Here is a 15,300-nt window from a genome sequence, read left to right as displayed (position 1 = left end):
CTCAGCCTGCAGGAATATTCAGGTTCCCGCTCTCTCTTTAAGCAGCATGGTAACAGCTGTGTCTACCACGCTCACCATGGTGACAAATCCGACGGAGCGCTTCATGACACACCAGGGCCTTTATGTTTGCATCTTTTCATCCTGTGAGTGTCAAAATATTAGTGGATTCTTAACTTCATGAGGATTTCAAGCTTGCCAAATCTAAAACATATAAATAATGAGGTCTTTTTAAGAGCATGAGTGGGAACACTGTGCTGTGCTTGTTAGTCATGGAGACTTTAGTTAAAGGTCTGGCCAGGTACTGCAGTAGATGACAAAGCACAATATTATACTTCCTTCTGTCAAGGAGCCATTTGGCAGCACTGAGCCCAGATAATAGCATCAAATATGGAAGATGATTAGCGCGACATAAATACTAATAAATGACATAATTAATACTGTTTCTGCACAAATAGGCATGAATACTTTCAATAAAAGTAATACTTTATTTGCTAATTCAATGGATGAGAGGTGCTAAAAGAATGTACAAACTAAATATCTATAAACATCCATTAATAGTTCAAATCATAAGAATAATCATTACGTACATTATTTAAATAATCATTGAATAAATGCATTAAAAGTCCAAATAAAAAGGTATGATAAATCATTAAGAATTAATATATAAATAACGGAATTTAAATATCTATTTGAATTAATAAATGTAGATAGGAGAAATGACAATGAGTTAAGAGTGCAGATTTTCATTCCCCTACTAATTACTCAACTATTACCTATCAAATTAGTGTCAAATTTAGCCAATGACAAAGTAAAGTTCCCACTTAAATACCTGATTGAAATGTGTTGCAGCTATGTTGGTTGATTTGATTTTTTTTAATAACTCTTAAGAAAACTGTAACATGTCTTGATGGATTTTGTTTGGCATTTTATTGTTTGACTGGCGAGAGGAGAGAAGTGGTTCTATCCCTGGCAGTTGTGAGAGAAACATTGTACCAATTTTTTTTCTGTGACACTTTTTGTCCTCCATACAACACCACTATAGACAAAGCAATGAATCAAGGCTGCACCCTGTAGCAACAAACATAGAAGCTTTCTACTGTAGAGGAACGAAAGCTGCAGTCATTAAAATATGGTTTCTGCTTTTTTTGTGCCGGCAGCATTCACTTCCTGTAACTGTGATGAAAAGGACAAACAAAAGTCTAACAAATGTCTTCATCATACTGTGTACAGTATAGATGTGTGTTGGTGTTGTGAGGCTGCACTTAAGAATGCATTCTGCTGTTGCAAGGTTCAACTGTCCAATGACAAGAAAAACAGCCACTGCAAGAGGTAGCAGGAGTCAGATTTGTGCCCTCCACCTGAAAACCTATAGGTTAGCACTCTATATTGTTGTGTCACAGGAACAAAGTGTAAATCAATGTGTGTGCGAGCCCTCAAGCAGGTTGCTGTTGCAGCTGTTTGATTGGGATTCTGTGTGTAGCCAGACAGCTACTGTTGTTGTTAAAATGGGCCAAAAGGGACCTCAAGCTTCCAGAGATTTTACCTCAAATGCTAAATAACACCCGACAGCATGAAGAAGAGAAAGAATCAGAAGCTCCGGTTTTACTGCACAGTGACTTTGAAACAAATAACTCATCAAACTGTGAAGGCATGCTGTTGGGTGAAAATTGGGAGGCTCAGTAGCCACCCAAGAAAACACACCCAGTAGAAAGTATGGAACAATAATAAAGCACCTGCATTTGGTAACATGGATGTTTTGATGTAAAGACAAGAAAAAACACATGGTTTCAGGTGCACAAGTTGATCCAGGTGATGCTGATGTGTTTTAGTGGTGCAAACTCTTAGTTTAACTGTTGATGTACTTTTGTTAATGTGTTCTATTATGTCTTCCTGCCAGCGTCTTGGTGCGAGTGCTTTTCCTTGAGAAACCCCCCCCCTCTTGTGTGCACGTGTGTATGTGTGTGTGTGTGTGTGTGTGTGAGTGTGTATCCTGCAGTATCTCACCATGATGGTCTGTCCAGGTTTGACCACGTTCAGTTCAGCCAGGCTCTGGAGAATTTCACTGACAGCCTTTTCACACAAAGACGTGCTAGCTGATGACTCCTCTGCTCGTCTTCCTCCTTGTCTGCTGTCCTCCTCCTCCTCCTCTTGCTCTGCTCCTGTCAGTTTACGACCTGGCGAGGAAAACGCAAACACCTCCACTTTAGTTTGGCAGTTATTGCACAGTATTTTGATCTTGTTTAGACATATTCAGAACATGCTTCAAATATAATATGACTAAATATTATAGTCAGAACTGCCCCAAAAGTATTTTGTTTATTGTGATTGTTGCTATGAGTTGAATTCATAATCTTTTCAGGTGGGAGAAGTACTACCTCTGCATGCTTTTCTTCTATATGCTACTGCAGCTATGCACATGTCCAGTGTATGCTTACACATACAGCTCTCGGAGTAAATATGGAGTTTCATATCTTTCGAAAATATATGAAATAACCAACTACATGAAAGTAGAGTGTGGTGCCAGTGAAAGCCTACAAAGATGTACGCCTTAATTTAAATAGCGAAACCATACAGGAATGCTATTTTGAGCATTCACTTTTTCACCCCCACAAAATTAAATCTGCCAGTAGCTCAATCTTACACAACTACTTATTCAGTGTGCCAAATTACACCCATTACTAGTAACACTAGCAATTGCTCTCTGGTGTTGTTGAGTGATGTGAAAGTTGTAACCATGGGAATGCTTCTCTACCCCCACATGAAACAAACCCAGCATGGGGTCTCGGAGGACGCAGAAGCCCAGATTGGATTGATGTTGTGTATTAAATCCCATCGTATCCACACGTGTTGTTAGCGTTTGATCATTGCACTAAATCAATGAGTTAGAGAGGTTTGACGGTTCCGTTTAGATACGTGTAATCAAACTAAACAGGGACAAGGGCTTTAGCTTTAGGAAGGAAATGTTCCTCATGTGGAACTGGCTAATAAAAATCTCATAAACACATATTATATATTTTCCACACGCTGTGCTACCACAGTAACTCATGTTGTGGGATGATGATGGGTGCACTTTTTTACTAATTGATTGATTGGTAAGGGTGAAACATTCCACATCAAAGCCACTTGTGTATCTTGGATGCTACCTCAAATTTGTGTGGTTAACAAAAAAAAAATACCAATGTTCGCATTAAACTCAAAACACTGATGTGATTCAAGCAATATTTTATCCTTGAAGTATATTTTGCCTTTCAAGTGCACACATATACATTATATATATATACATTATATATATATATATATACACATTATATATATATATATATACACATTATATATATATATATATATATATACACATATATAATACAACTGACAGCTAACAACAGCAACAACGCCCAAAAATGTCCTTTACAGTCTCTCCAGTGAATTGTCCAGTATAATCCATTAAAAACCATGTGTTCTTCAAGCTGCCAACCCAGTAATCCACAAACACTTATTTGAGCAAAAATCTTAAAAAACATACATTTCCCTCTCAGCGCGACTGAGAATGGGCGCGAGCAAGCTGGTTCCAGCCGCTTGTGTTTGTGCTGTTTTAGCATATGGCTGGATACAGAGGAAGTGGATCACACCAGACATTGAGTTTGAGAGTTTGTGTATGGACGTTTTTTGGATAGTTTTGTTCACCATTTTGTCCCTGTTAGTTTTGAGTTTATATACATGGCAAAATACGATTTTTGGGTAAATATTGCTTTAAGTAGAATTAAAACATTGACAGCACGGTTGTAGATTTTCAGTCAAAAGTAAAGTAATTTCTATTCAAATCTGGTTGAAGGGAAAATAACAGTTGGGTTCATGCAGCACACGAGACTATGGTTATCTTGTCTTTCAGTCAAGGTTTAGTAATAATGTTGGCAGAGGAGGCAGTGGACTAACATTGACTATTAAATATTGAATTCGAAATGTTGATAAGTTGGGTCATGTGGGTGTAAATAGTATTTCAGGTCGAAAACTGTAGAAATTGCATCTATAATTCACGGGTGCACCATTTTAGTCAGGACAAACTGGATCACCATGCTTTCTTCACTGAAACATAATGTCACCGTGACTGCTGGTCTCCTCGGTGGACTTGTCACTCTCTCCATCCGCCTGACCGTCCCCGTCCTGCTCAGCATGCTGCAGACTGAGCTTGTGGCACACCTCAAAGGCCTGACCCACTGTCCGTACAATACGCATGGCCTGCGTCTGAAGAGCACAGAGAGATCAGCGATGTGAGAGTAGACACATTTTCCAGACACATTCCTCTAGTCTGTATGACGATGAGTTCGTCAGAAGTCATTCAGAGCGCATGGTTTCAGTGGGAAAATCCTCAGCAGTTAATTGCAACAACACACATGAAAACAGCTCAGACTGAGGAAACAAGATATCCCATACTGGGTCTGCTAGTGTCATAAAATATGGAGCTGTAATCATCGTCCCTGTGTGCATCTACTTTGTATTCACTGCAGGCCACTGAGTTGCAAAGCTTAGCCTCCGGATATTAGCGAAGCCACAGCAAATTTAATTCATGATCAAATTTAAAACTGGAATCAATTACAAGAGCAGGCGGAATTAACTGTTAAATTAAAGATGAACGATGAAACAACCCTTAGTCACAGGTATCCAGACACAGTGATGTTAAGACCACATTTAAGTCTGCAAGCTCACCGTGTATTTAACATTTGCTGTATTCACCTACGGGATTTACATCAAGGAGCCATGACAGGAATGTATTTAGCAGCAAGAGGAGCAAGAAGTTGTTGCTTTTTTTTTTTTTTTTTTTAAGAAAAAGGCTTACTTAAAATTCATACTGTCTCGTGGCTGCGTTAGATTAAAGCACTCTGAAGCTTTTTAAAATCACTACATTACCTTCCTCCCCTCTCAGAAGTCGAGGGGCCACAATGGCAGCTGAATGCTGGTAAGTAAGGTTCTACATGATGCCTAGTCTCCCCAAAATAGTGTTAGTAAGTGAAGAAGGGGGCAGCAATTGTACCTTCTTCTTAGATTTGAAGACGTTGCATCTAAAGGAATTACTAGAACCGTCTCTTGCAATGTAGCTGAAGATCTTTAAGTCTTGGGAATCATGTGACACGTAGAAAATCCTGAAAAACACAATGTCAAAATATTAATACCCTCTTAAAGACTTTTAGATATAAACACCATTTTTACTCTGTGTGTCTTTAGCTCTCCCCGCATCCCTGCACCAACACAATCCGGCAAAGGAAGGGTCAGACCTGCATCCTGTTCTTTAGCACCACAGCAATAAAACATCTCCACTGGGAACCAGCCAAGCAGGTTATGACCACCTATTACCGAATGTCCCAATAATACATCCCCACTACACACACACACGCACGCACGCACACACACACTCACACACCATTAAGGATGATTATATTTGACACGCACTGTCCTTTGATGAGGTGTGGCTTTGCCAAGTGAGATCCACCCACAGACATCGAAGTCTGTGTGTGTGCTTGTGTGTGTGTGTGAGAGAGAGAGAGAGAGCGAGAGAGAGCGAGTGCTTGTGTGTGTATTTATTCAAGCTTCTTTACACTGGGCAGGTGTATTTTTTGTACCCAAAGGCAATGTGGAGTGGAGCTCAGCTTTATCATTTAGCAAGTTTTACCATAAAGTTCATCATACGAGTGCATTCAAAATTTCACTGGTGGCTGGTTTTGCAACTTTATGGCTATGAAGGTGCAAACTCACCGAATGTGAAGTTCTTCTGCACACCATCGGCTGTTGTGTGTCTTATCAGCATTGTGTTTATGCCAAAACAAGCAAAATGCAGAGTTTCTGTTTGTTGTTGGTTGCCTCACCCACGGGTGTTTGAAACACAATACGACGGTGCCTGCATGACAGTAGTTTCCCCAAGCAGCCATAGAAACACACTGCTGAGGTTATCAACTTGACCTCCGCCAAGAGGTCATGTGATCACTGGTGTTGGTTTGTCCGTCCGTCTGTTTGCAGGGTAACTGATAGAACTGTGGATGGATTTTGTGGATTTTTCTCAGATGATAGAACTTGAGTTGAGGAGCAATTGATTTAGTTTAGGAACTGTTCTGGAACAGAATCTGATGATGTCATACTGCCTTGGTGGCGGTACCTGTGTTTGATATCATTTTAAGAAGTTGGATTTAGCTTCTTGGTGTAAAGAGGATGAAATTACAATAACAATAACTCTAGCTAAAGAAACATAAATAAAAAAAAAAAACCTGATCAGAATTAACAAGTTTCATATACATTCTTTCCATGACTTTTCAATAACTTTGAGGAACATTTGCATGACCATTAAGTTTCTGAAATGTCAGGTCACACATGAAAAGTAAACAAAAGAATCCATGTGTAAATTTCCCAATGTATCTTTAACTCTGATAACAAGCTAAATGGTTTGATACAACTTAAACATATAAAAGCAAATCAATATTAATCCATTTTTCTAAGCGAATTTGAGATTTCCATTACATTTTTTAGCATTATTGAAAAAAAAAAAAAAAAAACACGGCCTGGAAATTGCTCAAATCAAATTCCATGACTTGTCCAGCTTGTTCATGACTATATGAGCCCTGTAAATATTATATAATCTCACCTTCCTGTCTGACAAGAGCAAGAAAAAATAAGATCAAAATTAACAGCAGCCTTCCCTCAAAGTTCGTTTAAAGTTCAGCTGAACAAGACGATGGCAACAAATAGCTGGTGGGAGAAGAGGGAGATCTTGTGTGTGTGTGAGTCACAGGGAGCTGGAGCCAATCCCATCGTGCGAGAGGTGACACATGAACAGTCAATAGCAAGGCTGACTTGTAAGGACCCACCACCATTCACGCCTAAAACATGACATGTTGCATGTTTTCCTGCCCCACCTGGCGGGCGGGTATGAAACCCAGATCCTTCTTATTGTGAGGTGACAGCGCTACACACTCCTCCGCCACACCTCACACTGGCACACTGCGATTAACACACACACATTCACACCTGACACAAAATGCAGCTTCCACAGTGGGAAAATGGACTGGTTATATAATAAGACTCAACCGCAGTCTTAACAGTTTTTTAGCAACAACAGGCTCAGTCTCTCCCTCCACACATCCACTGTACTATTCTACATAATTTAAACACACAAGCTAGTTAGATGTTTAAGACACTTCAGTGGATCATCTCCTATTTTCTCTCTGAGATTTCTGTCGATGAAGAGTCAGTCTTATTAATTCTAATTTCTAGTTTAAAGCCAACCCCCCCGACACTCCTGATGTAAGAATAATTCATCATTTCACAGCTCTCCTTTGTGAATCTTTAATCCCAGCTCACATTTTCTGTTCAACACATCCCTGCTCAGCACCTGACAACTCAGTATTATAATTTGCTGAGTCGCTTTTCAGTGACTGACAGCTTCACGTGTCTGTTGATGTTTGGATCAGAGGCTCCATCACCATGCCAACAGGGAAGAAGAGATTTCTTGACACTAAGATGCATCAAAATGTGGACTGAGGGGTTTCTGAATGAATTACAATATGTCTTAAGATGTAAAACTCCAATTAATTGGAGGCGACCAAGTAACTGAACTGTGAGGGTCTTTTCTCACGCATTGATCATGATGACGCACTTCTGTTTGGTCTCTCAGTAAATTGCGTCAACTGCATAGAAGTCATCCAGAACAGCGCTGCCCAAGTTCGCACCGGTTCAAAAACACCTGCTCAAATACCCCCCCGTTTGTTCTCCTCCAGTACAGAATCAATGGAAGCTGTGGCGCAGGTGTGCGTACATGAAAAACGAAGTCTAACGCTGCACACTTGCTCTGAAACCACAACATTGAAGTGAATACTGAGAGCAGAAATATAAGAGTGGAAGACACTTTAATGTATAAGAACATAATGCACAGGCTACAGATTATTCATTATGAATGGAGCTGCATCGGACATGTATAATACATGCATGCACATTAATCCTGGCTGCTAAAGCTGCAGATTCACAGAAAACAAGTTGCAGAATTTAATTTCAACTAAAAAGACATATCCTACCAGACAGGTTTAATCGGTGCATGAATAAAGTGCCAAAGACATTTTGTGTTAAATGTGTGGACATTTCTAAGAAAGGGACTGACCTGTAAATGGGATCATGCATGATCAGCATCTTGCTCTCATCCCACGTCCACTCTTTTCTCTGTGTAGGATAAAGATGGTTGAGCTCAGGCAGCAGCAGGACTTTACGCTGACATTTACTGTCAACTGGAGTCGAGTGACTGACCTTCTGCTTCTTCCTCATTATCACCTTGACTCCGTCCACAGACACAACGATGCTGACCTTCTTCTTCTTGATGTTCTTGGCCTTGAATTCATACTGGGAGAGCGGAAGATAAGAAGTACATTAGAATACTCACACTAATTACATGCTAGTTAAGAATCCTATAGGATGAGCCTTTCTTTCAATACATAAACCAAATAAAAGTGGATGCTGATGTGAAGTCACAACATTCTTACTACTTACTAGTGTCTCTGCTGGCGGAAAAGAGACAGATAAGTTAAACAGATGACTGCAAATTACACTCATTCTGTAGGTGTGCTGCTTTTCCAGTGGCTTTATCATCATTCGTGGAATAATTCATTTTGCATATTTAGCAGGAGTCTTTTAAACATGTGCAAGATTCTCTTACAAATGCAGGCAAACATGTACCTGGGCACAACAAAAACAGCTTCAGTCAATGTCTCACACAGCAACCGTACCACACACACACACTTTCTTACACACCCCCACATCTTAATAGCAGTAAGAGCGACCTGAGCATTACCTGTTGCACATTTGGCGTTCTGACAGAATTAAGGGCATACGTAGGAACAATTTGTCAACATTAAAACAAAATCTGGGCTGCATTTTCACACACCAGCATCCTTAATAGCTTGGAGCCTCACGCTGATACGTGTGAGGGGTGTAAGAAGCTAAGAACTCCACCAGCGAAAAGAGGAGGGACGCTTTGATTTGAGTACAATATGAACCGAAACACTACCCAGAATACATCTCAAATACCCAAGTTAGGTATATTCTGACTACAATGACACGCAGTTAATGATGTAAAAATTTGTCAGTTAAGTCTCATTAATCCTAAAATATTCTGCACAAACGCTGTCGACCCCCCCTCAGATAATTCATTAGAAGTTTCAAATGAGAGGAAATGATCATGTGGCTGTTTCAAGCACCCTGATTTACCTTCACCTCCACTCCCAGAGACACAAACCCAACAGCTGAATTATACAACAACATTTAAGCAAAAAGGCACAGGTTATCTGGGTTTATCTGTAAACTGTGTGGTACATAACATCTGTCTCTGCACTGAGTGACTAACGCGTTTCCACCTCGTCAGCTGGTCAAGGCTCTCAGCTGAGGAACTTAGGAATTCTGGAAAGTCGACTCCCATTAGTGTCATTTTTAAACATGAGTTCAACTCATCCTAGCTTGCAGCTGTTAAGGCCTGCAGTGGGACTTCGACAGCTTAGTCATAGCTGTACTAGCAGGGATTCCTGGTCAGGACTGGGGAAAAGTTTGATGTCCACTTTTGCATTTTTACTTTAATGAAAACAAAAGAAAAAATATTCTTGACTTGTTTTACTCAAACCTCAGTGTTTTCAGCCATTTAATATCGATACCTCACATAACTACTAAATTCAACCTGTGTAACACCAACATCACTACTGCTGTGACAAACAGCTGAATTATGTAGAGTTCTGGAGGGGGGGGGGCAGCTTTGACACTGTACATCGTTTAGTGCGGATTCATTTTTAAAGTGAAGCAGCTGATGGTGCATCTAGATCAGACACTCTGCGACAAACCTCCCTCTACAGCTGGGACCAGCGTAAAATTCCTGCTTATTTATCATACACCTGTGAGATCACTACTGTATTAAACTAAGATTGACATAGACTAATTCTTATTATACATACATAGTGTGTGTATATATACATACATAGTGTGTGTATATATATATATATATATATATATATATATATATATATATATATATATATATATATATATATATTTTCCTGAGAGTAAAACAGTAATTTGCATTAAATAACTGAACCCTGGACAGTTCACTGAAAAAGACTTTTCCCTCTCAAATAAAATGATCAGTCTAACACCCAAGTCTTTACTTTTTCATTACATCTGGTGTTCACCACTGTTTTCTGCACTCTTCTACAATGTTAACATCCAGCATGAGTGAATGGTTTTCAGCCAGATGAATAAATAAAGGGAAGGGAAGCAATGGATGTCAGTATAGATACAAAGCAAAGGTAAGAAGATTGAAAAAAAGACGAGAGGAGAGGTGAGCAGACAGGAGGAGACGGGAGGAGAGGAAGTCAGGAGACAGCTGACGTTACGTAAGGAACTCCTGCAAATGGTGACCTTTCATTTGTGGCATAAGGAAGGTGAACAAAAGACATCCTTGAAGGAGCGAAATGGGAGGTGAGGAGGGGGAGGAGATCGATGAGACACACCTGTGAGCCAGAGGAAGGAAAAACCTGAGGTCGGGACATCCTACCAACCAAGAAACGAACTGAAATACATAAAAGCAAAAAAAACAAAAAAAACAAAGAAAAAGAAAAGGGTCAGCTGAATTTTCCTGGATCACTCCGAACAATCCTGGGAAGTGTGCTGAACCCTGGAAAATGTATATTGGTACGCTCGGAAGCCCCCATCCGACATCAACACACACATATTACCCTCATAGAAGCGAACTGAGCTCATCTCAGCAGAATCTACACGGTATGAATAATTAATGACGATACACTGTTTTATTAAAGCTGATATCAATAACAACTGATCATTTGTGATTGTATATTTTCTAATAAATAACAGGAGAAAAGAAAACATTAAATTTAACCACTTTATTTTACATTTAACCAGGGTGTTTATCAAGGTACACGTGTTGTTCAATGCTAATTTCTCTCCCTGTGTCGATGTGAAATGCCCTGCTCTCCCTGCCCTGGATCCATGGTGATTAAAGTTTCAGCCTCTAATTATACAGAACTGAGTCCTGTGAGAGCTGATTAAATAGAGAATAGGTTTAGAGAAGGAGAGGAGAGACCACAGAGAGGAAGCTAACCAGGCTGTAAAAAAACGGAGGAAACGGTGAATTGCCGCAAAGTGAATGATGGCGAGATTAAAAGGTGAGTGTCCAAGTGTGAAAACATTAAACAGGTGTTAACCCTCATTTTTCTTTATTGCAGTGCCTTCATGCATATTATGAGATGAAGAAATGTAATTAAAAAGAATAATGATTTTTGGATCATCTAGCTGCCAGACGCAAATTATCAGATGAATAAAAGTAGAACCGAATGCGTATATCAAGCGGAGGGGTTCTCCGTAGAGTCTGAGGGAATGCAATAAAATGCAACTTTTCGTGATATTAAACAGATCTGTCACAAATGTACCGGGGTTCCTCCCTGGCCCAGGCTGCTGCACCCTTCCAGGAAGTTCGGTGAAAATCAGTTTCTGCATGTGCAGATGCAGATAAGCTCATTAGCACTAATAATTTTGTCAGATGGCGCGGGAAAACACACACACTGGCTATACATTATGTGGCTGTACATGGGGTGAAGGCAACACAGCGCTACTCTGATGTAAATGCCATACGCCGCACTCACTTCATTATTCTGACCAAATTTACGATGGATCTGGTTGACTCACTAGCAGAAGTACAAGCGCTCCTATTAATAATCTGCCCCAAAAATGTTAAAGATTGTTCCTTGGTCTGTACAACAGCACTAGTTTGTTGTATCCCTTCCGACAACTAGACAGATGGCACCATAAAAACATGACCTCCTGGGTGGAGGTAATAATAATCAATGTGCAAAAAAAAAAAACTCTCTAGTCACTCCACCACTAGCTAATATTTGAAAAAAGTAAATTAATAATAGTTTCACATTTTATTCCATGTAAGTATCACCCACATAGGGAAACACCTGCGACGCCAAGGAATACCTTTATTCACTTATTGTCAAAACATTCACACATGGCTCGTGCATTATTCAGTTTGTACCAACATTCTGGTGAAGCAAAGTGGGATTTTGCAACTTCATCTGAAGTATGAAACTTTTATATTTTCTTTGCTCAAAGTGCTTTGAAATATTCAAGCTTTTAATGCACTTGCATTGTTATGGCTTTGCCATCATCAACAGTGGAACAAACAATTAAGAGCTCGGGGCACAAGATCCCCTGAGCCTCGGCTCCTGTCGGGTTCAGGGACTCTCAACACGGCATTAAAATATAGCAGAGAACAGCCGGGTTTGTTGCAGTCGGCTGTTTTCTGAGTTATGTTATAGCTTTAAGAAGTTGAGGTGAGTTGCCATCAGTGTACGACTAATATTTGGATTGAAAAGGTGCGCTGAGGCTTATTCGGTTGTCAGAGATTTGTCATAAAACATCACAACCCTAAGCCTCCGATCCTGAGTAGAATTATTACAATATTCAGACTATAAAGCAAACCATTCCAGCTGTGGCCATTCTTTGTTCAAAATGAGTGTTCGGTGTTAAAGTTTTTAAAACTTTACAAACTTAATGAGAGCCATTTACTTTTTATAAGTAACATCTGAGCCGGTCCATACAAAGGCATCTGGTGTGACAGTTTCAGAGCACTTTCTCTTTGTGGCATGAATGATCTGAGCAAAGGCTAATCACTATTTAATAACCCATCACAGAGTAAACATGCCGTCCAGAGCTCAGCTGGGTGCACCGGATTACATCACCACCATCCTGGAATAACTCAGCTTTGTTAACCTATTATTCATTATGTGTCATTAATCAATAATAATTGCTCTGAAAACTCAGTCTAGTTAATGGCAGATACAATATTTACACCGCAGTGTGTTAAGGATGCATCCCCACAATTCACTGCAGTGACCTTACTTGTCAGTCACGACACGTTTGATCCACAATAAGTAATACATTTCTTTTTTTATTCATCTATTGTTACAGTCTTTCATTCACGGCAGGTTGCTGACTCAGTTTGAGTGATGCTTGGGCTCATTTTACCAAACATTAAATGAATTATAGCTGCAGCACAGGGGAGGTGGTGTCTAGCATTGTGAGGAGGAAGATGAAAAATGGCAGGACAAACAAGGATTCAAAATGTCTGTGAAATACTTGACAAGATATTGACAGGTTTATTTTGCATCACATGAACTTCTGACTTCACAAAACAGAGACTGAAAATCATTTTTCAACTTTCACCGAGTTATCAAGATTTTCTCAGGTTTTCAGTTTTGGATGGTTTCTGTAGCACCATCAAGACTATAACCCCTCCATTCCAGTTGAGGAGCTTTGGTATGGCACTGTAACTATGTTTCTTTTCATGCATAGGAAGACAGATGTGCCTTGAGGATGAGGAGAATGAAGTGGAACACCAGCAAAAACAAGAGGGTCCTGGCAGCAGATCAGCCCCTAATGACAAGGTTTAACTTACTGTCATCTAGCTCAGTGGTACACACACACACACACACACACACTCCTGCTGACTAATGATGAGACGAGCTAGCCGATGGTGGGACTTGCTGCTATCATGGGAGTCACGCCGTCCTGCCTGTTTTGGCTGTGAGGCTGAGAAATTCTCCTCATCGGGAGACTTGAGCAGATTAAAGCTTCTGTTATTGGAAACATAAAAATGCAGCTGCTCCACTGTCAAAACATCGAGTGTACTTCCCCCCAAAAAATTCATCACGCACACTCGACATATACGAGTTCAATTTCAAATTGTTACCGTTAAATCCAAAAAGTGTCTTTTCACGTTAAATACCAGGTCGTCCCGCGGCTCTGCTCCGTTCTGCTCTGAACAGTCATCTCTTTGTCCAACCAATTGGGGGGAAAAAAAGAGAAATTCCTTGGAACTCCCTAAATCCTGGGAATTCTAATGAAGTGGTTGCTAGGTTGCAATCTATAGACCCTATTGTGGCCTCCTGTATGGATTCAATGGTACAACAGAGAACATCAATGACCCACAATGCACCCCGCATTCCGCTGCTTTTTAGGATCTTCAAAGGAGAGTGGGGGTTGCTCATGATCTCTCCCTCCACGATTTGGATTGAAAAAAAAAGAAAAAAGAAAACCCTAAATCCCACTCATTGATTCGCTCTAAAAATATCCATGAACAGCTTCTCCAACTTTTCATTTTTTGACTTTCAGTGTCGGCCCAAATACCAGAAACTGGGCTTGTACGACTCACTGCTCACTGGTCTTTGATTAAGGCGTCGAGGACCCTTCGGAGCCAGAAGGAATTTATTCAGAGATCTTCATTGGAATTATGTCCCCATAATAACTATGAGCTGTTCCTAGAACTGGAGTCCACCACATGGCAACATCCAACGCCCCCTCAACTTCTCTCTCCTGCTGGCACGGATTTAGACATTGATCTGTGTCTGAGGATAATATGACCTCCATCCTCTGATTCGTGTGTGAGGAGTGTGTCCTCAGGAAGATAAATGACCCATTAATCAAAATCATTCTTGTACCTCAATATTTTTATTGTGGATATCGGCTTCTCTTTACCTTTTGAGTGAAAAGCAAATGGCTTTTTTTTTTTTTTTCCAAACGGCATTTTGAATTTATTCAGTCTTCCAAACAAAAAATTGAGTCAGTTTCAGTGTTTACCACCCTTTCAGTAGCACATTCATAAAACAACTGCTTGTAGATACCAAGGACTATTCTGGTCCCGTGTGTGTGTGTGTGTGTGTGTGTGTGTGTGTGTGTGTGTGTGTGTGTGTGTGTGTGTGTGTGTGTGTGTGTGTGTGTGAGGAAACAATTACCTTGAGAGTCGCCACGGATGATGACCTTGCCCTAAATAAGAAACAGGCGGGAGTTTGTGTGCTTACTAGCTGATTTGTGTGTGAAGGAGAGGAAGAATACATGTTGGAGAGAAGAATAAAAAAGTGTGTGTTCACTCTCACACTTGCTTCTGCCGTCTATGTGAGTGCAGATATTATGGATTGGACTGTTGGCAGCCTCCAGTGTGCAGCAGTCTGGTCCACTGAGAGACAGAGAGAGGATGCTAACAGGAAGCAGCCTGCATGAAAGAGCTGTGTGTGTGTGTGTGTGTGTGTGTGTGTGTGTGTGTGTGTGTGTGTGTGTGTGTGTGTGTGTGTGTGTGTGTGTGAGGGGGGGTTTCTCAATGACAGCATGGGGTTACACGCAAGACTGGGATTTACTGCAATGTGTGAATTACTGAGAATTTCATTGTGAAATACTGGTAGGGCTGGGCGATGCATGTGACTACAAATAAAT

The 15,300-nt window shown here is 40.4% G+C and overlaps 1 protein-coding gene across 1 annotated transcript in view; it reads right to left on the bottom strand.

Annotated features, from left to right (window-relative positions):
• The window catches only part of LOC147243753 (carboxyl-terminal PDZ ligand of neuronal nitric oxide synthase protein), a 53,712-nt gene that overhangs the window by 19,879 nt on the left and 18,533 nt on the right, over nt 1-15,300 (bottom strand). The window contains exons 3-7 of the mRNA XM_086187839.1: nt 8,281-8,373; nt 8,138-8,196; nt 5,030-5,138; nt 4,101-4,242; nt 2,005-2,174 (exon numbers count right to left, since the gene is read on the bottom strand). Coding sequence (XP_086043965.1) covers nt 2,005-2,174; nt 4,101-4,242; nt 5,030-5,138; nt 8,138-8,196; nt 8,281-8,373 — 573 coding nt within the window. The remainder of the gene's footprint in view (nt 1-2,004; nt 2,175-4,100; nt 4,243-5,029; nt 5,139-8,137; nt 8,197-8,280; nt 8,374-15,300) is intronic.

The sequence above is a fragment of the Aulostomus chinensis genome, chromosome 19 (genome assembly GCF_037954235.1).
Source record: "Aulostomus chinensis isolate RoL2024-O1b breed Wild chromosome 19, RoL_Achi_v1.0, whole genome shotgun sequence".
Taxonomy (NCBI): domain Eukaryota; kingdom Metazoa; phylum Chordata; class Actinopteri; order Syngnathiformes; family Aulostomidae; genus Aulostomus; species Aulostomus chinensis.
Note: the sequence above shows the minus strand (reverse complement) of the source record. Positions and strands in the feature narration are given on the sequence as shown.